Below are 24,376 nucleotides of genomic sequence, written 5' to 3' on the forward strand. Positions count from 1 at the left end.
CCGTTCCTACGCTGGCAATGTAACCCAAACTTCAACTTAAGTCAGATTTCCTTGTAAAAGTCACAGTAAATAAAAAAACAAACATATTTATGCAACCTGGAAGAGCCGGAACCAATATTTCGTGTTTCCGCGCGGACATTCATTGCTGACGGAAGGCCGAGCGGAGCTATAAACACGGAAATGTGACGCACCTGTAGGTATAGATCTTTAAATAACTTTAAAATGGCGCGATTACTGTGGGAAATTAAAGTCAAAACGATGAAACAGCGTTTCAAGTTTATGGTCAAAATATACAGTGTGTGAGCGGCATATAACTCAGATACATTCAAACGAATGGAAGCGAGCCCCGAATAAACAAACTCTGAAATAAACAAACTCTGAATATCGACCAATGGTCTAACCTCCTCATGAATCACATTTTAATGGAAAAAATATCTGCCTCAAATAAAAACCAAATATCAAAATTTATAGAAACATGGTCTACGTATATAGAATTTTTTAACCTAATTCCGGTTACTTAATTCTGTCTGTTAGCGAGAGCCACTACATCGTGATAACTTACATTGATGTTTCTGCATCTGGCAATTTATTATTATATTATATTATTAGTATGGGATTTTTTTTTAATGGGCTTTAGGTGAACTGATGAATACACACACGCTCGCACGCACGCACGCACACACACACACACACACGCACATACACATACTCATCCACATACAAAAAAAAAGGTATATATATACAGTATATATATATATATATATATATGTGTATATATGTATATATATATGTATATGTATTTTAAAAAAAAAAAAGAAAAAAAAAACATTTATTAATTTTTTTTTAATTGATTTGTTGGATTTTTAAAAAAAAAAAAAAAAAAAAGGAGCGCAATGATGATGTCAAATCGAATGAACAATACTGAGCTCTCCTGTAGAAGCAAAAAAAAAAAAAAAAAAAAGGAAGCGAGCCCCGTCTTTCAATATATCCCTCTTTTTTTGTCTTTATTCTCACCCACGTCCTTTTTCTGAAATAACCGACATCTTCCTTGACTTTCATGCTATCTTTTTATGGATTAACAAAAAGTGATACGGTACAACATATTGTATGAGGTGCCTCAGGACGCGATACAGGCTTGACAGCCAATGTGCGGAGGTGAGTGGCCAACTGTCATTTTTTATGATGGTCATGTTTTAGTCGGATTTGGAAGCATCTTCAAATAACCAGTCACGTTTTATGGCTAGTGGAGGTAAATACATAGCATAGGCAACTGCTATGGCCATGAATAACTATAATGTTATACTGTATTGGTATTGGCTTTATACCGATTATCATAATGAAGGGAGTGTCATGAGAAAGGCTAAAAAGAAAAACGACTTCCATCTTGTTCCTTGGGCGTTAACGAGGGAATGTTCCTCCATTGTTAATGTAAAGCGCTTAAATCCCCAACATAATCCTCATTATATAGGCCTTGCAATAATAATAAAATTATGCTGCCACTCATCCAGCGTAGATTGATTTAGGCATGTACTATACATCCGCAGCTGTTCCACCTTCTTCGCTGTTACATAATCTGCCATATAAATAAGCATTTTCATGCGCTTTCTATAAAGGCCATACAATCTGCGGGGACGCTGTGAGCCATGATTACGTCCTTTGAGATAAAGCGCACGAAATAATCCCTTGCAGTACTACTACAGAGGAGCTCTGCTGCTTTTCAACCTTTTTTTCTTCCTTTCCCTGCGACAGGGTTGACAAAAAGCAGCATGTGGCAATCGTGCCTCACTTGTGATTTGTAATAATAATAGTGAGATTTAGCCTTTTCAATCACAAAGTCTTCATTTATCAAATTTGTCAGAAGAGACATTTGTCTTGTCACAATAAAAGCGGCCGCCGGCCTGGCATTGATTCATGTTGAAGTGACAATTATTTTGAGTCAAGTCGGCAAATACTGAATCTACAACATCATTTTATCTAATAAGTCAACGTGAATGTGGGATTCCCAAACATATTTTAGCCTGTTTCGCTATATATGTCTCACAAAACTTTATTTTAGCGAGTAACAGGATGAATTTTTACTTGGTATCAAGATCGAGTTGATACCAGACCTTATTTCAATGTCTTGTGGAATCTCGGCCACCCCCTTTTTTACAATCGGGAACTAGAAATTAGAAAGTAGAAGAATAGAAAATTGCCATTAGTTTCACACAATTTTAAGGAAAAATTGGATGGATAAATGGAATACTGTATATAGGTCTTTCTTTAAAATTATGGTTATAGTTTGCAGTGCCACTTTCTTAACTCATTTGCTCCCCAAAACGTCTAAATACGTTCAAGTTTAAATATTACCAGGCTCCCAAAGACATATTTATACGTTAATGTTTTTTTTTTTTTTTTTTTTTTTGCTAGAGCCTAGAGAAGGCTTTGATGCAGCCTCTGAACTGAAGAGGGACGTTTGAAGAATGGTAGTTATTACAAAAACGTGCAGCAGGTGGCCGCAGAGTATAAGAGATCAGTCAGAGCCATTTTGCAACAAGCTATTTTCCCCAGTGTTTTCAACAGGTTTGTGAATAATGATGAAACTTAGCTATGTTCTAATGCTAATTGCTGCAAAACGAAAACAGATAGAAATAGACTTTTTTTTCCCAGATGAAAGAAGATAATCTAATATTTCTTTTGGTAGGTTCCATGTTTTTATAGCAATAGAACACAATATTCTGTTGGCCTTGCAAAATCAGTCAAACTCCAGTAAAACAGCCGGGAGCGAAGGGAGTTGCTTTGGTGAAAATAGCTGGGAGTGAATGACTTACTGACATTGTAATCTCCCTGACCACATAATCACATTATCAAATATATTCCTGTCTGCCAAGAAAATAAGTTTCTCTTGCCACCGAGCGATTCTATATTGACTCTGGCAAACGTTCAGCAAGGGTTGCTCTCAACGCTGTTTGTTACTTAATCTTACCAATCGTCTCTTTTCCCACGTTCCCTGAACCTACGAGATTCTGTTTGCCGTTCCTTTCAATATTGCCCGACGTTCCCTGAAGAGCCACTTGGCTGCTCCGGTTCCATGACGCTTCCTGCTTTCGAGGTTCCACTCGATAGATATCACTTACACACTCCTCCTACTGTACAGCTCGACAACCGCAATCGTAAGCACGTTGTTGAATTAATACATCAAAAATGAGTGTATTTGTCTTGATACAGGCAGCATCTCTTTGTGTTGCATCGGCTTGGGACTAATCTATTACATTTCCTGAAGAAATGCTGACACCAAGCATTAGTGGAGGGGGGAAAAAAAGAGTAATTTGTTCCACTCAGCTGAATGCGTTAGACATAGAGTCGGAGCAGCATAACACAATGACCTCCCACTTTACAGCTGCCGCGTTGCATAAAGGGATTTGATGCTCGTGACAGAGGGAGGAGACGAGAGGGAGGAGATGGATTTTCCTTACAATATTATGGCTGTAGCTGCACTTGCACAATCTAATGAGAGCCGTTGTATCAAAAAGACTCCCTTTACAAATATGAGCATGCTCAGTTTCAATTGCATAAAGCAAAAAAAAAAAAAAGGTCTTTATCCATCTGCATCAGATTCCAAGCCAATCAAAGGGCACATTTACACCTACAGACAATTTAGAATCATCAAATATATCACTGGTGTCAGGCCAAAACCTGGCTCAACCATTAACATTGCCTCATCAAAGAGAACAATCCATTTTCAACCATTTAGATTGTCCAATAATTTAATATAAAATGACACAGACAGAAAGTAGAGATTTGTGAAAAATATGAAATTTGCCCAACCGTGACTTGAGGTTTCAGCTCGACGACAGCGATATATAATCGCCCATTTTACGTACTATTAAAATATTGTTTAAGATGATAATGAGAACAATTTGTCGACCTGCGCCTCATTTAAATCCACCAAAATCACAATCCATCACCTGCGCCACAAGTTAGACCTGGTTTTAGGTAGTCTAAAAACGAGTCTAAATTTGGTCACGAAAATCATTAGATGCACCGGACCGCTTTTCCACTTTTGCCAAATTCACAAACACACTAAACTAGACTTGCCCTGGCACAAAAATGTTATTTTTTTACGAAAATAGCACCCAAAGTCTTCAATCAACCAAAGAAGCTGAAATAAAGTCCTTTAAAAACAGACTCTTGTATATGTAGAAAATGTCCTATAACTACTGTATGTGTCACCATATTAAAAAATAGACCCGCGGCATTTATATGGAGAGGTTCAAATAAACAGTAAGCGCCGTGCCAAACGCCCACATGGACCAACAATCTGCTACTGTCTGCCACAAGACGTGTAAGACTACATGCAAGGAGAGAGAGAGGAGGGCTAAGGGAAAATAAGAAAGCAAAATAGAAATGCTTGATGTGGGAGGAGAGAGAGAGGAAAATTTAGATTTCAGGCATAAAACATGAGACATGATGACATGAAGCGCCAAACATCAAACTTACGATATATGAGACATTTGAGAAAGTGTCTGACACAAAAAAACAGCCGTTTTTCATTTTCCTCAAAAAATGAATGAAATGTCTAAATATGCCTGTGGATCACCTTTCCCCTCCACGGGAGCTTTCAGAAACCACAGCCTGCTCGTTTCATTCTTTCTGCATAATCTCGCTGAAGTGATTTTCTTGGGGGAGAACGTCCCACGTGAGAGGAATAATCAATACAATTTAAGAGCACGCCGCTGCCAAAAAGCGAGTGAGGAATCATCAAGCTGGAGAAAAAAAGGTGGAACACAGCACTTGAGCTTTATGCTGTAATTGAAGGCATTACAGGTACTTATGATTAAAGAATAATATTGGACCTGTTACAATCGCGGCGAAGCACGCTACAAAGCAGTTTAACCATATTTTTGTTGGTGTATTTAGGGCAGGGCTGGACTGGCTACCTGGCATAGAGGGCAGATGCCCGGTGGGCTGGCGTCTTTTGGGGCAGATGCGCCGATATTACATTTTTATTTTCCTCCATTTTACACCAATTTAGAGGGAGCAGCCCATTAATCCAATTAACAATATAGACAGACAACAAAGTGAACCAACGTCAATGGCGGAGCTATGTGCTAGAAGGAGTGGTCAGGAGTCGGAGGAGGAGTTTGCTTTTATGGAGTACTACAAAAATTAGAGGATATATATTGCTGAGAAGCTAAAATGATGAGTCTTGGACAATTTGGACAATTTAAATATGTTTTTTTTAATCCATTTATTTGATAGTTAGCTGTCGATTCATCGAATAATCCTTGCACCTCCAAATATGTCCCTGTTGCAATCTCAATTAAGTTAAAATGCGTATTATAGCATGGAAGTGACTTTGCTCATTAAAAATGAGCCTAGTCAGAATCTGCTTGCCAGTTATTTTCCATCTGTACAGCCACGAAAGGTCACTTATCAACAAAAGGCCAACGTGTCATTTTAAATGGGGTGACATATTACCCGAGACTGAAATGCCACTTAAGTAAGCACACATACACACTCACACGCGCACACGCACCGGACAACAATACCTGCGTGTATGGTAAATATTAGCCATGTCCCTAATGAAGATACAGTATAAAAATTAGATGGCTAGGGAAAAAAAGTGTCCTGAAATGAACTTCTAGTTCACCACGGGAGGAATGTTTCAACACAAAGTGTTCAACTCCTTCCACTTTCCTCAAGACATATTGCTAAATATTTGAAAGGCTGAGCTGCGTTAGATAAAAAGATTAAACCGCCCACACATCTCGAGGCAGACGAGGAGGCCGCCATTTAAGCTCAGCGGCTCGTCTCCTCGTCTTGACCGACTGCCGCTCTTGTACGTGAGCGTGCAACGCTTGGAAGAGTTCACGCTGCATATAAAATACACGTCATCAGGCTTGCACCCAACATCATTAGCAGATCTCCTCGTTACGACTGCATGTCAAAGTGTATTAGCAAAACAGTGGGTTTTTTTCCCTCCTTAATTCACTCCTCTGAGAGGTCCAACGAAGCACAGTTGACTGGCAAACAGCCTTCAGGGCAAAGTGCGTAGCAGTGGTGATGCATGGTGCAAAAGAAAATAAACTGGTGGTGATGCCTCTTGGAATCTGCGTTTTTATTATTAGCAAGCTGATGAAGGGTTGAAAAATGGAAAAACAACCTGCACTAACATCATTAGCATTAGCGATCAGTCTATCCTCATTAGAGTGAGTTGTATTTTTAAATGTGTTTTTTTTTATTAGGGGTGTCACCGTGTTTTTTTAATTTATAATTAATTGCATGACTTTAATAATCAAATTTTATATCTCTTCTAAAATAAAATATTTTAAGTTTATATACTCTTGTTGACACGTTACACTAATAGAAATATGGCGGCATCTTTTAGTCATTGATACAGTAATTTAATAAAAATTCATAAAATTGAGTTAAAATTAAAAATGATGTACTGTACTGTAAAAAAAGTGTGACGTTAATTTGTGTTGAGGCAATTTTTCTGCCACTAGATGGCATAATTGCATCTGTAAGACGTTGCTGACAGCATATTAAGAGCTATATAATATTTAACATGAAGTAACTTGTGAAATTCTGCACATTTTTTAAATTGTTAAATACAACTTGACCCCAGTCTGAACAAATATATGCATTATTATAACATTAAATACTTCAAAATTTTGACGTGGACCTGTCTGCTGCGTCGCGACTGGAATTCCCCCAGTAAAAGTAAGGGGTGGTCATTAATCGCGTGTTAAAAAAATAAAAATTAAAGCACAAATTTTGACACCATAGTTTTTATCCATGTCTATGTCAATCTAATGAACAACTGCACTGTGTGGAAAAAAAACAAAAAAACAATAGTCAGGTTTCCATCCAATTGTTTCAAAATTTTTAAGCCAATTTACTGAAAATGCGCAAAACGGACATGCGACTTATGCCCGTTTGCATCTGTTGTTCTTTTGCGAATATTGAGAGGGGACTCCACCGCTGTAGGTGGCGATATACACCATAGAGATGCGTCCACCAGTAATTTAAAAGAAGAAGACCAGGAAGCGACTGCACCGTGTGATGACGTCGTATGAGATTGCTTCTGTAATTCTTGATTGTAATTCATCTAAAATAGCATTAATATTCGCTTCTTTAATTAATCCCCAAAACATTTCTGTTTCGTCCCCCCAAACATGTCTTACTTTATCGTCCGACATTGCTTTGGGACTACAAACGTACATGTGACGTAAAATCCGGTCAAAACGTACAACGTGTATCCGGTCTCGCCAGCGGTTATTCCTGTTTTCATAGCCAAAATGTGCATTTTTTTCGATACACTTCAAAATCCAACCCCACTAAGCGTAAAAACTTTTTTGCGAATTTTGGGCCCTTTTTTGAATTTCTAGCATTTCCATTCAGTTTTATTTTCGCATTTCTTGATATAAAAACGGGTGGATGGAATCCCAAATATTGTCGTCAATGATGAATTGACTTCGACTCAACTTTCATCATGGTATAGTCAACTGCAAAAAAATATTAACCGATATTCGCAAGATGGGTGACAGTAAACTGCCAAGCTTTTTGGCCTACGCCATTTAATGTGATCATTTCCAGGACTCGTCATTAAAAAGTCAGCTCGCAGCTTAAATTTGATGTCTTATCTCACATTTGGTGTTTTTTCCCTGATGACAATCTACAAGCGAGTCCATCGGAGCAAAAAAATACTGCATAATTCATCAAGGTAGGAAATTAGACTTAGGGAAGAAAAAAACGCAAGAATTGGTTCTTATTAACTTTTCACACAAGAAATTGAGCTTAATGTTAGCCAACATATGGATTGGAGAGGACGGCGGAGAGAATAATTAGAAGGCATTCAGTCAGGCGAGACAAGAAGAAAAAAAATGAAAAGATTGAAAAGCTGGGTTCATTTGCCCATCTGCCTCTTTTAACACGCATCATCGCATTAGGGCAGCACAGTAAAATAGTGGTTGGCATGTCTGCCTTACAGTCAGGAGATCTGAGTTTGAATCTCTGTTAGGAAATCATTAAGTAGAGCCTGCAAGTTCTATTTGATAAAAACTACAAACAAGGGTCTTCTCCAAATAAACATTCCATACTGGAGTACAGAAATGCTCCAGGCAAGTTAATGAGTAAATGTGATTTTAAAAACAAATCAAGGCCTCACCCCAAATAAACATCTCAAACGTATTAGAGCCCTGAAAGTGTCAGTAGCTTATTAAGTAAATGACATCCACACGTTATGAGGTAAACAAGAGCTCACTAATATACGTGTTTAAAAACAAATAAAAGCCTCACCCCTAATAAAAATCTTAACTATAATAGACATCTGCTAATTTCAGCAGTTGAGAAAATAAATGGTTTACGAGGTAAGACAAAGTCATCAACAAGATCTACAGAGCCCTTAAGTATCAAAATATTTCATTACAAATAAAGGCATCCCCTCTAATAAACGTCTTACCCCAACTTGACATCTGATACTTTTTGCAGTTGAGTAAATTAATGCCCTCGGCAACTATATGACAAATACAAGTAGGCTAAGAGCAATTTCTGGAGAAATTGTGTGGGAAGCTGCTAATAGCTGAATGTTAATATTTGAATGCATGTGGAATACTGATGAAGTCAATTGAGAGATAAATTATGAAATGATGACCTCCTGGTTACTGGACAATGCACTTTGCCAACTGTGCCACTTAGCAGTTTAGACATGTCTGGCGCATTGAAAATGAATGGGGAAAAGTTGATACTTAACGGTAAATTGTGTGAATACTGTAAGTAATGTGGAATCAGACGCTATATAATATGTGGGAGTTGTTATGCGGCAAAAAAGCGTGGAGGAAAAAAATCGCAATAACAATAAAAATGTCAACACGAGATCCTTTGTATGCCATTTTTTTCCATTTTAAATATACAAAAAAAGGCTTGACCGCAACTAAATGTCTAAGCCCTAACAGATGTCCATCCATCCATCCAAGACAGTGGTGAAGAGACAGACATGACTAATACGTTTCGTTATGAAAAGTGACAACGCTGCAGAGGTTTGCCCGCAATGTCACATTTGATGGCGCCCTCCGGCATGTACGCACCCACATACATACACAAACAGTTCGAGATGCCTATAGGAATCGTACACAAAGTGTTATTTACCACAGAAGCAAAAGAGTTGCTCTCTATGCTGCCCAATTGATTACAACCCGAGGCGCCCATGAGAGGTATTCCGTATCGGATGTTGACACACCGTTAAAGCATCTAACATATCGAACGGCTAATGGCTCCACTGTATACTTTTCATCCCACACCATATATCCACTAGATTAATTTAGTGTATGATAAAAGGTTGTTGTTTGTAAAGCTTGCAGCTGTTTTTTTTTTTTTTTTTACGCTCCCGCCCCCTTATGTTTTCCTCTTTCATCTCGACGCGCTGATGTCGACCCACCAGGCTTCCCGTTCTGCATCCCTCTGTTGGTCATTGCGTTTTTATGTTTCTTGGGCATCTTGTGACTGTGAAGACAAATTCCTTGCGTGTTTTACGTGCTTAGCCAATAAAGATTCGGATTTTACGGTTGTGATTTTCACTATTTGCATCAGGATTCTGACCCTTTGCCTGAGAAATCAGTGTATTTCAGATGATAGTTTTTGATGACATTTTTTTGTTTGGTGGTGCGGCGGGAGATTTTGCAAATGTAAATGTTGGCTAAATAAAGGTTGGAAAAATTGGTTGTAGTGTATCAACTGCAGCTGCCACCGCGGGTTGCTGGGGGCAGTACAGCATAGCATAGCATAGCATAGCATAGTATTGTATTGTGTAGGATACCATAGTTTAGTAGAGTATACCATAGCATAGTATAGCATAGCATTGTATAGCATAGTATTGTATTGTATAGGATAGCATAGCATAGTAGAATATAGCATAACATAGTATGTATTGTATAGGATAGTGTAAAATAGTAGAGTATTACATAGCATTGTATAGCATAGCATAGTATTGTATTGTATTGTATAGCATAGCTTAGCATAACATAGCATAGTATTGTATTGTATTGTACAGGATAGCATAGTAGAGTATAGCGTAGCATAGTGTTGTATAGCATAGCATAGTAATCTTTCTTGATCCTTGCGGTATTTAATTATGAAGACACCTGGCTTTAAAATTGTTATTAATGTAATTAAAAAATGCATATTGGGTCTCCTTTAAGAAAAGCATCATTTGTCCTCGACTTTTAATTCAATCAGCGTGGCAGCAGTGACTAATGCGGGCGATCGATAATGCAAAACGTTCAAACTGCTCTACGTGAGATTTAAACAGTGTGAACGTGTGGTCCTGTGATAGTGTAGTGAGGAAAACGCATGCCTCCTGCTTTCAGAAGGGAGGCTCCTGCTGATGACCACATCTGACTCGTAATGAATAATACAAAGACCATCAAAGGCTATCATCAAATAATAAAGGTAGCAGTCATTTCTAGAAGCCGTTTAGGTGGCTAGTCAGGGAGAAATTGCTGGCGGTGCTGGAGTACTCCAAGAAAAAGCACTGCAGGCTAGATTTGTCAAATTTAGCATTGGGATCATGTCTGTTCTTTTGTTGTAGTCATTGAGCCGTGACGTGAGTTAATTTGGATTATAAGGAGCCTCGGGGGAGAAGAAAAACAACACGCATGCAGTTTGAATTAGCATAAAATGAAAATTGGTTGAGAAAAAGTCCTTACAGGTGAAGTGGAAGAGATGCGTTCACTCCTCGGGGGCTTTTAGCTTCTTATTTTTTCTTTCTTTTTTTTTTTTTAAAGAAAATGTTGGACTGTGTTTGCGGGAAATCCCTCCTCAACAAACTCCTCATAGAAAAGGACATAAGAAAATGGTTTCTCCGACATCCACTTCACCTGCAGACAATGAGTGCAAGTGATATCAATAACAAAAATGGATTTAAGTGCCCTGTGACTGATTGGCAACCAATCTAGTGTTGATTCCGCTTCTCTCACCAAAAGTTGCAAGCGCTGGAGAAAAGGGATGAATGTATTGTATAATGTAGACAATATTGGTTATTGGTAGATAGATACAGATGGAATATTTTAATCCCCACAATTATCTGGCCAGTGCAGGGTGGACCCCCACTTCTGTCACCAAAATTCAGCTAGAATCGAATAATGGGTAACCCACATCTTTAATGAGGATAAGTGATATAGAAAGCTGAAGATAATAAAAATCTTTGTTTGACTGGCAAGGAAGGGAGGACCCCGCTTCTCTCGCCAAAAGTAATCTTGAAAAGGGCTGTTTACTTGGCAACGTATTGAGGACAATCACTCTTATGGAGGGATGTGTCCTCCGATTGAGTGGTAAACATCCAGTGTTGGTCCCGCTTCTCTCACAAAAGTCAGATGTGATAATGTTCTGTTCATCTGCCACCCTTGGGATGACAAACGGTAAAATGGATGGATGGTTTGATACAAGGTGTGCTCCACTTCATTCACCAAAAATCAGGTGAAATAGACTCCTGCTCACCGGTGACCCACATTACGACAACAATACTGTAGATCGACTATAACAACAAACCCTGTGATTGCCTGGCAAATAATCTTGGTGGTGCCCCACTTCTCTCACCAAAGTTCAGGTGTGACGGCCCAAATGATAGCAAATACTATAAAAATGGATGGATCAGTAATAAGAATAATCACTGTGATTGACTTCCAACCAATGTGTACCCCACTTCTGTCGCCAAAAGACAGCTATGATAGGCTGAAATTCACCTAATGTGGATAAGCGGTAAATAAGGATGGATTTATATCTCAATGATGACGATAATCTACTAGTGACAGTCTTGGTGTATCCCACTTCTCTCACCAATTGTCAGGTGCGATACACTGCAGCTCACACGCGACCCAAATTAGGACTAGCATTATAAAAATGGATAGATGGAACGACACCAGCGTTGCCTGCGATTGACTGACGACCAGTAGAGTGTTACCCGCTTCTCTCGCCAAAAAACATCTGGGATGGAATCCAGTTGACACGCGACCTTAATGAGAACAAGCGGATTAGAAGACTGATGATCATCGATCCTTGAAAGTGAGGTCATGTGGCTCATAAAAGGCCAAAAACAAGCATGGCATCATACATTAGCATAATATGAATTAACAGAAGAGGTGAAGAGGTACTTTTAAAAAAAGGCACTCACACACACACTCACTCGCTTCTACTTGAATATTCTGCATGCCAACCGGGTGCCGCACCACATCAGCATCACGAGCTCGCAGCCTGCAGGGGTGTCGATTGGGACCACGGATTAAAATAAATATGTGATACAAGATTTTTTCTAAGGAAACATACAAGACAAGACAAATGTTAACTAAAAGCAGTATGGATTTGGATTTTAAAATTTAAATAAAAATAAAAAACAGAGGCAGGAATTAAGTTTAAAAGCAGCGCTCTCAAGTGCGGGTTCAACACATTGATCTGTGATAATTTAAGATCACTTGACGCTGTCCACTTTGACCTGATGCCAAGCTAATGTAGCAGACATGCGAAAAAACCATGTGCTTCGCCGCAATGCACGAGTGGTGAGAGGATGCTGCATTAATGTGCCCGAAAGCCCGAAAGCCCGAAAGCCTGCTAGTCATGCCATCTTCCGCTTTGCAAGGAGTGATACGGGCAGTGGACATGTTTACACAAGTGGCACGAGCTTATCTAAGCCTGGCACGTGTGCGGGCGGAATGACTGCAAAGATGAGCAAAGGAAAGTGCCGGATGTTGGAACGTAAAGTGAATATGCAAATATTTATTAATGGAAGGAGAGCGGGTGCTTGCAACCCAATTTATGTGACAAAATGTGTTTTTAAAAGGAATTAATTTTACATGATGAAAATAATGAAGTAATCAAATTCATTCTAGACAAAATAATAACTTTTTAAGTATATATTGTTTAAACACGAGGTCGCAAAAATTTAACCTTGTTTAACCTTCTTATTTTCATGAAGTCAATGGAAATGCCATTAATGTGTTGCAGACCCCCCCTCAAAATTTAGCACTGTATATACAAAATGCTATTTATCATTCATGTTAGCTTAATGTTATCAAGGCTAAGCTATGTGGTTGTAATCACTGATATGTATATATGACTGGGTAGCCGATAGGCCAAGACATTTGAAGCCGCGAGGCCGCCATATTGCTCCTCCTAAAAAACGTTTCTCGACATTCAATCCTATACATTTACAGTATCGAAATTGGAGAACATTTGAGACGTTTGATGTTTTAGACGATGTTTTAAATTTGTCAGACATAAACAAGAGGACTTCAGACATTTTACAACTAAATACGTGTATAAATTATATGCTTAACAGGAGGAAACTCGTATATTTCTATTAAAGAATTATAACTGTAATTCAACAAAAGATGCCTCTGTCAAATCTAATATTGGGGAAATGAGCGATAAAAGAAAAAGGGAGTCTTCAAAGCAGGACACACCGTTCACTTCATCTGTACGACGTATACATACAGTTTATATAGCAGTCTTCTCGCGAGATGGGAGGAGTAAGATGGCCGCCCTGTGGCTTCAACGGCTCGTATGGCCTATTGGCTCGCCAGTATTATATACAGATCAGTGGGTTGTAATTCTCTGTGACAATAAATTTCAACTACGCGTGGCATTAAACAACATGAAGCCTCAAAGAAAAGCAACTGATTGGCAACAAGTCCAGAGCGGACCCCACTTCTCTCGCCAAAAGTCAACCGAGATACGCTTCAGCTCACCAATGAGGACAATTGGCACAGAAAACATTTGGACGGATGTGCCCCTGTGACTGATCGGCAAACAGACCCGCTTCTCTCGCCAAAAGTCAGCTGGCAAAGGCTCCAGCTCACCTGTGACCTTAATGAGGACAATAAAGCTGTAGAAAACGCATGAATGGACGTACTCAGCGATCGATTGTCAACCGGTCCAAGGCAGATGTCTGCTCTTTACCGAGTGCATCTTTCCCAGACACCATCCGCTCGTACTCGTAATAATCACAAGCGTGATGGATAGGAGTGTCGCCTTTGGAAGCTTTGAAGCCCAATAACACTTCATTTACGAAAAATGGCCACCTTAGCGTCTTGGCCTTAGCGTCATTATGCTATGGAATACGGCAAAAATATATAGCGGTGTGGTACGAGGTGTTACAGAGAGAGATACGGGGCCGTAAATCGGAGGAAGTGGATTAGCCGCGATGCCAAGCAGCGGCGGTGGCATCCAACAGGAGAAATGAGCTCACGTCTTGACCCGGCACTGCAATCCCATTACAGTTTCCTAATTGAATCGGGTGTGCGCTGCGTAGCGAGGGCATTAGAGCACTTTAGCATGCTCAGGGGAGACCTTCGGACATTCCATTTGTGATTCTGCTCTCGGTTTGCAGACACCGCAAGGCAGGAGCAGTGGTCGGATGCGAGGTGATGCAGATGGCAGATAATCTACACTAACACAATGATGGACTAAGGCAGTAGTTCTCAAATGGGGGTATGTGAAGACACTCCAGGGGGAACATGAGATTTTAAAATATATTTTAAAAGTATATGTAAATATTTCTAAAAATGTATATATATAAGTTCATAAAATTATTTTTATATTGAGTAGGCAATTGAATGTCAGTGTCCTAAAAACCCAGCAATTCCCCCATACCAGAATGGTTTGACCCAATTTATATGCTACCTAGAATCACCTGTCAATCACTTGAAAACTTTATTTAAAATTCAGTTAATTGTTTCTTTTTTTAGAACAGAGCTTTACTATGATCCCAAAAGATGACACTTATAATAATTTGTATGTGCACAAATCTTTAGTTTTAATTAAATTATTGTATTTATTTTTAGTCATATGTTTTTACTATTAACTCATTCACTGCCATTGACGGCTATAGACGTCAAAAATTCATTTAAACTATTTCTATTAGTTTATCATTTTTTCCACTTTTGCTAACAAGAGTATGAAAACCTAGAAAAAAAATGATTGTAAATTTAGAACAGATATCAAATGTGTCATTAGTCGTTAGTTAACTAGCGAAGTCATGTGATCAATTACAATTAAAATGTTTAATTGGGCCTAATTAAAAATATATATTAAAAATAAGGGGCATTTAATCATAATTAATCGCATGATAATTTTATATGTTATAAATGTACAATAAAAAAAATTATAGGTCTTCATAAAAAATGGAATGAAATGAAAAATTAAAACTAATAGAAATAGTTCACATGAATTTTTGACGTCTATAGTGGTCAATGGCAGTGAATGAGTTAATAGTTCAAGAGACCACATAAATACAAATAGACTTCCAAAGTTTAATAATAGATCAGACAATGATGTCACAGCACTCGGTTTTAGTTAAATTTTTTTTTATTTTACTTCAATCAGAAATGCTTTGCAGAGGGTGTGGCTTATGAGATGGCAATCATTTAAATTAAATAAACAAATATGACCAAAAGTGATTTGTTTATTTATTTTTGGAGTGGGAGAGGGAATTACAAACTCCAACTTTAAGACACATGCTTCGTGATCAACTATGGCATTTTCCCACTTCTGTATATATCCAGGTTACGTTGTTGCGTGGAGACGGAACACATAAAAGCCAAAACGTGTATACCAACAGAGTGTCAGCTACATAACATTACATCGCCACACCACACCTGTACATCTATGTGATAACTCCAAGCCATGTATACCTCAGTCAATTACCACCATGAGTGAACATACAAACTTTTAAGACTCGTAAGCACATTGGGGAACGGCGGCCACGGAGAGCTAATCCATAGAATTGTAAATAGTGTGCAGAAAATAGCGGATCGATAACTCTCTTTTGTGCACATTTAGAGTGGACCAGTTAACACGGCTGGGGGATGCAAATTCAGCGCAAAGAATTCAGCAGCACCTCACAATCACTTCACATCCTCGCCTTAACATCTCTGACAAATTGACAAGCCAATAACGTTCACGGGCAGCACTTTATTGTTTAATTGGGTTTCAACACTGGTCAGACTGGGACTATTTTGTGGAGCGATTGGATTTATTGGGTGGAAACCGGCGCAGTGGGGTGGAAAGAGAAGAGGGAATCCTTTTATGTACTGTACAACTTTTTAACATCTAGGTGGTTGCGACGAGACAAGCGGCTGCTACTTGCGGGAGCAGGAACAGATAATGTAAAGAAAAAAGCAAGCCCCCATTAAAACAACTGAAGCTTGGATTGTGATTTCACTGAGTGCAGCAGCACTTCATTACATAGCTGTTGAATATGACACGTACACAAATAGAAACCTTTTTTGCATATAATGTATGTGTTTAAGAACAAGATATTATATGTGTATATTAGATTGGGCCCTGGAATTAACTTGCAAATAGTCCAGGGTGGATCCCACTTCTCCTACCATGAGTCTGTTGGGCTAGGATCCAGTGGAACTGTGACTCCACTGACGATTAAAAAAAAATGCATGGATGGATGTGCCTTGTGATTGAGTGACAACCAGTCCTGTGTGGATCCCACTTCTGTCATCAAGGATGCACGCTGCAGGGCTGGGCTCTAGCTTATCGGTGACCTAACCGAGGACTCGTGGTATAGAAAATGGATAGATATATTATGTAATTGATCAGCTACTACTCCAGAGTGGATCCCACTTCTCTCACAAACAGTATGCTGGGCTAGGCTCCAGCCCATCTGAAATTCAACTGAGGGTAAGTTGTACAAAAAAATGAATGGATGGATAGGTGTACCCTGTGATTGAGTGACAACCAGTCCTGGGTGAATCCCACTTCTCTCATCAAGGGTCTGTTGCAGGGCTAGGCTCTAGCTTATTGGTGACCCTACTGAGGATAAGTGGTACAGAAAATTAATGGCTATATGCATTTTGGGCTACTTACTAGTCCACTGTGGATCCCACTTCTCTCACCAAGAGTCTGCTGGACCAATCCTCAGCTCTTTGGTGACCTACTGAAGTGATACACAGTTGGTTCAAAAGTAAGGATGGATCAAAAATGGACCGATTCACTTTATGGGTTGTTTTATACAAAATTACCCAATTTTTGAACCAAGTAAAGGATCTGACCAATATTTATGAGTTGATTTACACTAAAAGACCCATTTTTTGACACCAAATTGGGTCAAATTGACCCAAGTAGAGGATCCATTTTTTACCCATAGTTGTGTTTTTTTTTTTACCCAACTGTTTTTAGCGTGTATAGAAATTGGAGACGTATTATGGAGTTGATCGGCTACTAGGCCAGGGTGGACCCTACTTCTTTTGCCAACGCTCAGACGAGATAGACTACAGCTCACCCATGATCCAAATGATAAATGTGGTCTAGAAAATGGATAGATGAATGTGCCCTGTGAATGACTTGAGTTAACCCCACTGCTCTCACCGAAAGGGGACAGGCTCCAGCTCACCTTTAACGCTAAAAGGTAAAGAAAATGGAAATGTGCTCTATGATTGGAGGGAAGGAGGATTGACCCTGCTTCTCTTGCCAAGTAAGTTGGGATAGGCCCCAACTAACGCTATAAAATATGGATGGACAGATGTTGCGAATGCATTTATGTGCATGGAAATAATGCTATTAGAAGTTTTGACCTTTTCTCACTTTTATTTTTGAACACGCCGTTATTATTCAGAACAAAACATACAGTACCTGAGAATGTGGATTTATGGGAGAATCATTTTCAAGAGGTGAGGGCGGTCCTCGGGGGCATTAAAAATAAGCCACTAAATTGAGGAAGTAATGGCCCAAAGCCGCCGCCGATGAACGTCCCCACAGCCGGTGACCTATATTTTAAAAGCGCCACCAGAGTCACACCACAGTGGAAGGTTAAACGTTGGCCAACACTTTCACCATCTTATAAATTGCGAGGGAAAAAAAAAAAAGATGATGCCACTTCAGTTACACTCAACTCAAGCACTTCTCTGGAATTAAATCACGAGGGTCTACAACAATTGCCAGGCAAATGAACCATCGAATCACTTCGTTTCCCAGCAAAAAGACTCCAGAGGATGCTGACATGTAGCGACAGTTAAAAAGTCTGCCGGGAAATAACACTCATCTCGGTCCTAAATCTTGCCGCCGTGTATTGCTCCAGGTGTGATGCATGCAATCCATTTTCATAGTGTGGAGCCACTCACATGGTGGCGAGCATGCGATAGCGATAAATCAACACCAGAAAAGGAAAAAAAAAAAAACTTGCTATCTAAAGGCGGCCATTATTATTCATTCTGCTTGAAGCATGGTACCCATCTCCCTTCACCCACCACCCCCAACTCTTTTTCCCAGCATATTAGAAGAAGGCCCCACGTGTGATGCTGCATCATTGCAGACAGTGAAATAATGCTGACAGCTGTGTCGCTACACAGCCGAGTGCAGAAAAAACAAAGGCTGAGCCTGAGGGCAGTGTGGGTCGAGTGCGGCTATCAGAACGACTGCCATGCACCGGGACCAATAATAATAATAGAAGCGCATTCAGTCTTCTTTTGTCACATAGGTAGGGCCTAACAAATGACCGGTTTCATCGTCGTAATCACTCACGGCCCAAGTACAAAAAAGCACATTTAACTAAGCCACGAATGTGATTCACTTATGTAAAATAGCTAGCTAGTAGCTAGCTATCTAGCAGCTAGCTATCGCTATATATTGCTAGCTAGCTAGCTAGCTAGCTATGGATAGATAGATAGATAGATAGATAGATAGATAGATAGATAGATAGATAGATAGATAGATAGATAGATAGATAGATAGATAGATAGATAGATAGATAGATAGTGAAGACATTTAACATTTTCTATGCATATTTTTACTGTTTATGAATTTACTTATAGTATATAGATGCCATATAACTGTGATCATGTTTGTGTGAAATATTTTGGACATATTAACTGTATTGTAATGAATAACACTTTTCACTCCCTTCCAGCTGGTGAGATAGGAATGTACATGGGAGTCAAGTTCTCAAGTTCTCATGGTGATAACACTGTGGGTCTGAGGGAGTCTAGGTCGCATGGCATTACCTTTCTAATCATATATTTCCGGCTTTGGACGGGGAAATGGAGTAAACATGTCAGTAAATCACTTGTCTGTCTATTATAATTACTAACCCTTTGTCCAGCCTCAGAGGAGGAGTATGCTTTTTTCATCTATAAAACGACTGTGTGTTTTCATATTGACACACTCGAGGCTTAACATCACTTTGGAATGTAAGCATTTACTCTTGTGTCTTTTAAGAGCTCTTAAAATAAATTCTTTATAAAGAAGGCTTCTTCATCAGATCTCATTTTTCAATTATTTTTAAACACGCAAAGATTACACTTAATATAGTAATCAAATAATACCTTCAATAGATAGATCCTATAGTAAAATTTCTTATATTTTAGTTACCTTATCCTGTGACTATATTATGAATACCTCTCATCACAGCAAATTACAGTACTATACTATAAATGTCATGACTGGTGATTGTCAATTCATATTCAATTCTACCGCTACTGAAAGGTTACATGGGAAGGAATCAACTGTGGCATTTCAGTGTCTTTTCATCGCTGACCTAATAAGACTTGCTTTGTGTACACTACATGGAATAGAGCCACTGCTGTGGTCTGGCAGGTTTATTGGAGGAAATAAGAAAGGCTCGGCCAAGTCTGATGATCCTACTTGAATGCGACACGCTGTAGATGGTATTGAGGCCACGGTGCGAGCTGCATGAACAGGTCATGCCGCTTGTTAGTCCCCTCACAAATGGAAAGGTAAAGCTTAGATTTGAAGATGTCTTCGACACGTAGCTTTTATGTCGCAATATTAGGGACACCTGCACAATCTATAGATCCAATACTAAAACTGCATGTATGGAAGGAAGAATCAGTTCCAGGGTGGAACTGATCACCATACAAAGGTGAGGAGCGAGCACATTTGCCAGATTTAAAAGGAAATATTAATTATAATTTTTTTTTTTTTTTAAACTGTAACAGTCTACCTAAACTATAATAACAAGTGAGGCTGCTTTTAGTAATCACATAAAATGCCAAAGATAAGATCATTCTTGAAGGAGCCCTGGAAATGTCCGGGACGGCCCTAAAATGGCTGACTCAAACCAAAATGGCCGACTACATAGATTCTTGAGACTTTTTTGTGGGTCAAATCATGATAGACAGGTGTAGAAAAGTTCATGTTGCCAAGTGAAACTGGCTTCAGGCTGAATTTTCAAACTCGATGAGGTTGCCTTATTTAGCTACACTGCATGAAAGACACCAAAAAAAGAGAAACACTTGTCACTATGACACTATGAGTATGCCAGTAAATAACTGCAAAGGTACATCAGTCAAGCATCACCACTTCCTCATGTTCTCCAAGACTCTCCCACCCCCTGAGATGTTCTTCCATCCATTCCGAGCACAACAACAAGAGTCCTCTTCACATCTCCTCCAAGCCTGCCATCAACAAATCAGATCACTGTCTCCTAAACCTCTTAAACCTCCAAGTGGATTCAGAGCATGAGCATGTGCCTGCCTGAATTTTTTTATGATTTTTTTTTTTAACCCTGATCTAATCTGATAGCAGCTGCATAAAACACATTCGGGGAATTTCTCTGAGATTACACCAAAGGCTACAGAAGGCATGATTTACTGAGTTTTATTTATTTATTTATTTATTTTGCAGAACTAAGCACATCTCACACTCAACTTGCCCCATTAAAAAGTAATTACGAGAGCAAAAAGATCAACACTAGAAATGCCTTTGTGATTACTTTTGTCAGAACGGAGAAGAAAGCGCCAATTTGTTAGCAGGCTACTTTGCCTTTCACAAGTCATTTGGCTCTGAATACTAATAAATAATACAGCCGGCGCCTCGGATTATAAAACCATTTTTATAGTAATAGCGAAAGGAAATGGAAGTCGTCTGTTGCAGGGTCAAACTGTCGTCATTATAAAACCATTATTAACTGTCCAAGCACTAGTTTAAGTAGCGTTTCTGAACTACAGTTAGATTTAAGTCTTAAACAAGACATATATGCCACTTTTTTCACTATTTAAAACAGTTCTTAGGTGTCTTGACTCTTAATAAAAGGTCTGTAACATCCATCGATCAAACTGCAAGTATTTAGTATTCTTCTGTGTCACAAAGAGAATAAAAAGCCAAAGATAGGGCTGCTCAATTATTAAGAAAATATTCATCACGATTATTTTGGTAATAATTGAAATCACGATTAGGACAATCATTTATTTTATGGTATAAAAAAAGAAAGAAAAGAAAATGTTTAAATGTAAAAAATATTAAGACAAATAAAATTCTTCCTTTTTTTCTGAATATTTTTTTTAGGAAACCTTGTTTTTTGGAGTATTTTTTTCAGATTTTTTTTTCTGTTTTTTCTGAATTTTTTATTTGGGTTAAAGAATATTTTTTTCTGTCATGAAAAAAAATATTCAGAAAAACAGGGGGGGGGGGGTTATTCAGAAAAACAGGAGGAAACGTTATTCAGAAAAACGGGGGGGGGGGGGGGGGTGTATCATTCCAAAAAACTGAGCTGGTGCTTCTGTTTTTCACAGTATTTATTTATGTTTTTAGCTCTGAACTCCAAGTGACTTGTTGCAGACTCGCTAATAGTGGAAGCGGACACTTTCCCGCATACCTCCAACGTACCTTCTAATGTACCGTAATTAGTAACACACACACTATTATTAATGTTTTAGTGTAAGGTATTCAGAAAAAAAAATCTGAAAAAAAAAAAAATTATAAAACAGGGAAAATTTGTCAGAAAAACAGAAAAAAAAATCTGAAAAGCAGGGACTCTTTTTAACACAAAAAAGTACTCAGTAAAAAAGGAAAAAAATATACAGAAAAACAGAAAATTAAAAAAATATACAGTTTTTTTTTTAAGTGAATGCAATATACTTCCTATTCATGCAAGTTACTTTTGGATGAAACAAAATGTATTAAATTTGTTATTTTAAAATAAAACAAAAAAGTGCAAATGTATACATTTAAACAAATAAAAATTACCGTAGTATTAATAATCTTTTTTTTTTACGATTAAGTTGATTTTGGGGAGTGAAATTGAAATTGTAATTGAATTTCGATTAATTGCACAGCCATAGCCAAAGAAAAAGCAAAACAGTCAAATAGTGTTAAAAATATGATCAAATGTTAGCATAGTTATCTCACAGAAAATAGATCGGCAGAACAGTGACCTAGTGGATCGCACAACTGGCCTCCAAGCTCTATCCCCCTTCTGTTGCCAAAATGTAACTGGGACAGCTGTAGCTCACCCCACCGCGACCCTAATGAGGACAAGCGCTATGGAAAATGGATGGATAGATGCCCCCTGTGATTGGCCGGTTACCAGTTCACAGTGGACCCAGTTTCTCTCGCCAAAAGTCAGCCGGGACTTTTTAATTGTAATTAATAAGGACACAAAGTATAGAAATTGGATGACTGGATGGAGGTGTACCCCACTGCTCTCACCAAAATTCACCTCGGTCAGACTCCAGCTCACCTGCAACCCTAATGAATGAGATCAAAAATGAATGGCTGCATGTTGATTGCTAATACTATCACTGAGGGGTATACGTGAGGGCACTGTTGGCAATTTTCTGCAGTCTCCAAAATCAATTCCACTCAAGCCTCACACCAGATGGGTGTGGATTTAGACCTCCCATTCAAACAATGAGAACATTTGCATTTCCTCCACCTGCTGCCTGCATTGTCACATGGGCAATCCCCAGTCCCATCAACCTCAGGTATACGAGCATATCTCCATGTAATTGAACATGTGTGCGGCTTCCTGTGGCTTTTCCATCTGCTGCTCCAAATCAGCGTGCATAATGGACAGCCGTTAAAAAAAAAGAAAAGAAAAGAAAAAAAGCACTCCCCGGACAGAAAGGACCCACACGTATAATCAGGACTCCCATTTGACTGGCAGCAGCTCGTAATTTACAATAAGGCGTTGCAGTGTGGCCGTAGTTAGATCAATTCTGACACAAGAGGAGGCTTTAAAGTGTGACATTTAAGGTCAGAGCGAAAAAAATTCTAAAACGTGACATTCACGTTCATTTAGAATTTGTAGATTGGAATATTGACCCATGGCTCCTTCAGAAGCTTTTAAGATGCCAACAGTGTGCATTAGCATTAATTGACATGGTGAGAATGAGGAGGCTCATTAAAGAGAGAGAGAGAGAGAAAAAAAAATCATATCATCATCATCATCAACTTACCCCAAGGAGAACAGTGTCTTCACCTTGGAACACTGGGATGAACTTATCTCCACGTAGGATTTCTGACCGGTTGAGTGGACGGAAACGACACAGTACCTTGATATTGCATTCTGCATTACTGTCAGCCATTGTTGTTTAAAAAAGAAAAAGAAAAAGTCCAGCCTCCCCAAAAAATGGAAAAAAGCAATAAAAGAATCTCCCTGCAACCTGTTCCCAAGTGGATGCTGGCTTATGCACTCACGAGGCAGTGCATTTGCAAGATTGGACTATATACTACGTGGGGTTTTGTGGCATTCAAAAGCATGGAAGAAAAGAAGAAAAGGGGTTAGAAAAAGAGAAAGAAAGAAGGAAAACAACCCCAAGGCTCAATTTGGTGGTGAACAGATGGCGGAGTTGCACTGGGGGAGAACAGTCCAAACTGGTCCGGTCGACAGCGTCTGCAAAAGCAGCATGCTCTCGCGCTCTCTCTCTCTCTCTCTCTCTCTCTCTCTCTCTCTCTCTCTCTCTCTCTCTCTCTCTCTCTCTCTCTCTCTTTCTCTCTTTCTCTCTTTCTCTCTAGGAGTGGGCAGGGCATCCGACATCCTTTCATCAGCACCACTAGATGAAGAAGAAGTGCTGTGACACCATCCGAGCCCCCATCCACCATCCCCACCCCAAACTGCCAATTCTGCCATTGTTGCAGGTTATTTTATCGGAAAGTTCACCACTGAAAATCAGAAACAAATGTGTGTACTCGACCTAAAATGGGTTGCCAGGTCAGGTCCTAAAATACCCTTATTTGGAACACCTGCACAAGATTAGTTTTGCTCTCTGTTTAGGTTTTGTTGTTGGAGCACACATAAACACCTGGTTGTCATCTGTGCATGTTTTTTTGTATTTGCTGCCAGGTCGGCATTGTAAATGTGAAACTGTTTTCATTGTGTGTTTCTGTTTATCTCTGCTTTTAAACATGTTAAATTATGTTGTTTTTACAAGCATTTAAATTTTTAATTTTTAATTATGTGAAGCACATTGAGCTACCTTGTGTATGAGATATATAAATAAAGTTGTCTAAAATAAAGCTGCCTCAATTGTCTTATTGGGATTACTGTAGGTTAAATAAATAAGACATTTATACTCTGGTCTCCAAAAATTTAAACAAAAATGTCACATAAAACTCACACACAAAATAAAATATAATGGTTATATTCAAAGGG

At 38.9% G+C, this 24,376-nt stretch overlaps 1 protein-coding gene across 2 annotated transcripts in view; it reads right to left on the reverse strand.

The window, feature by feature from the left end:
* The window catches only part of LOC144056298 (kinesin heavy chain-like), an 89,815-nt gene extending 66,187 nt beyond the window's left edge, over positions 1 to 23,628 (reverse strand). For both annotated transcript variants that reach the window (XM_077572946.1, XM_077572945.1), the window contains exon 1: positions 23,181 to 23,628. In XM_077572946.1, coding sequence (XP_077429072.1) covers positions 23,181 to 23,309 — 129 coding nt within the window. In that variant the 5' untranslated portion in view covers positions 23,310 to 23,628. The remainder of the gene's footprint in view (positions 1 to 23,180) is intronic.
* Between the last annotated feature and the right edge of the window lie 748 nt (positions 23,629 to 24,376).

The sequence above is a fragment of the Vanacampus margaritifer genome, chromosome 8, assembly GCF_051991255.1.
Source record: "Vanacampus margaritifer isolate UIUO_Vmar chromosome 8, RoL_Vmar_1.0, whole genome shotgun sequence".
Lineage (NCBI taxonomy): Eukaryota > Metazoa > Chordata > Actinopteri > Syngnathiformes > Syngnathidae > Vanacampus > Vanacampus margaritifer.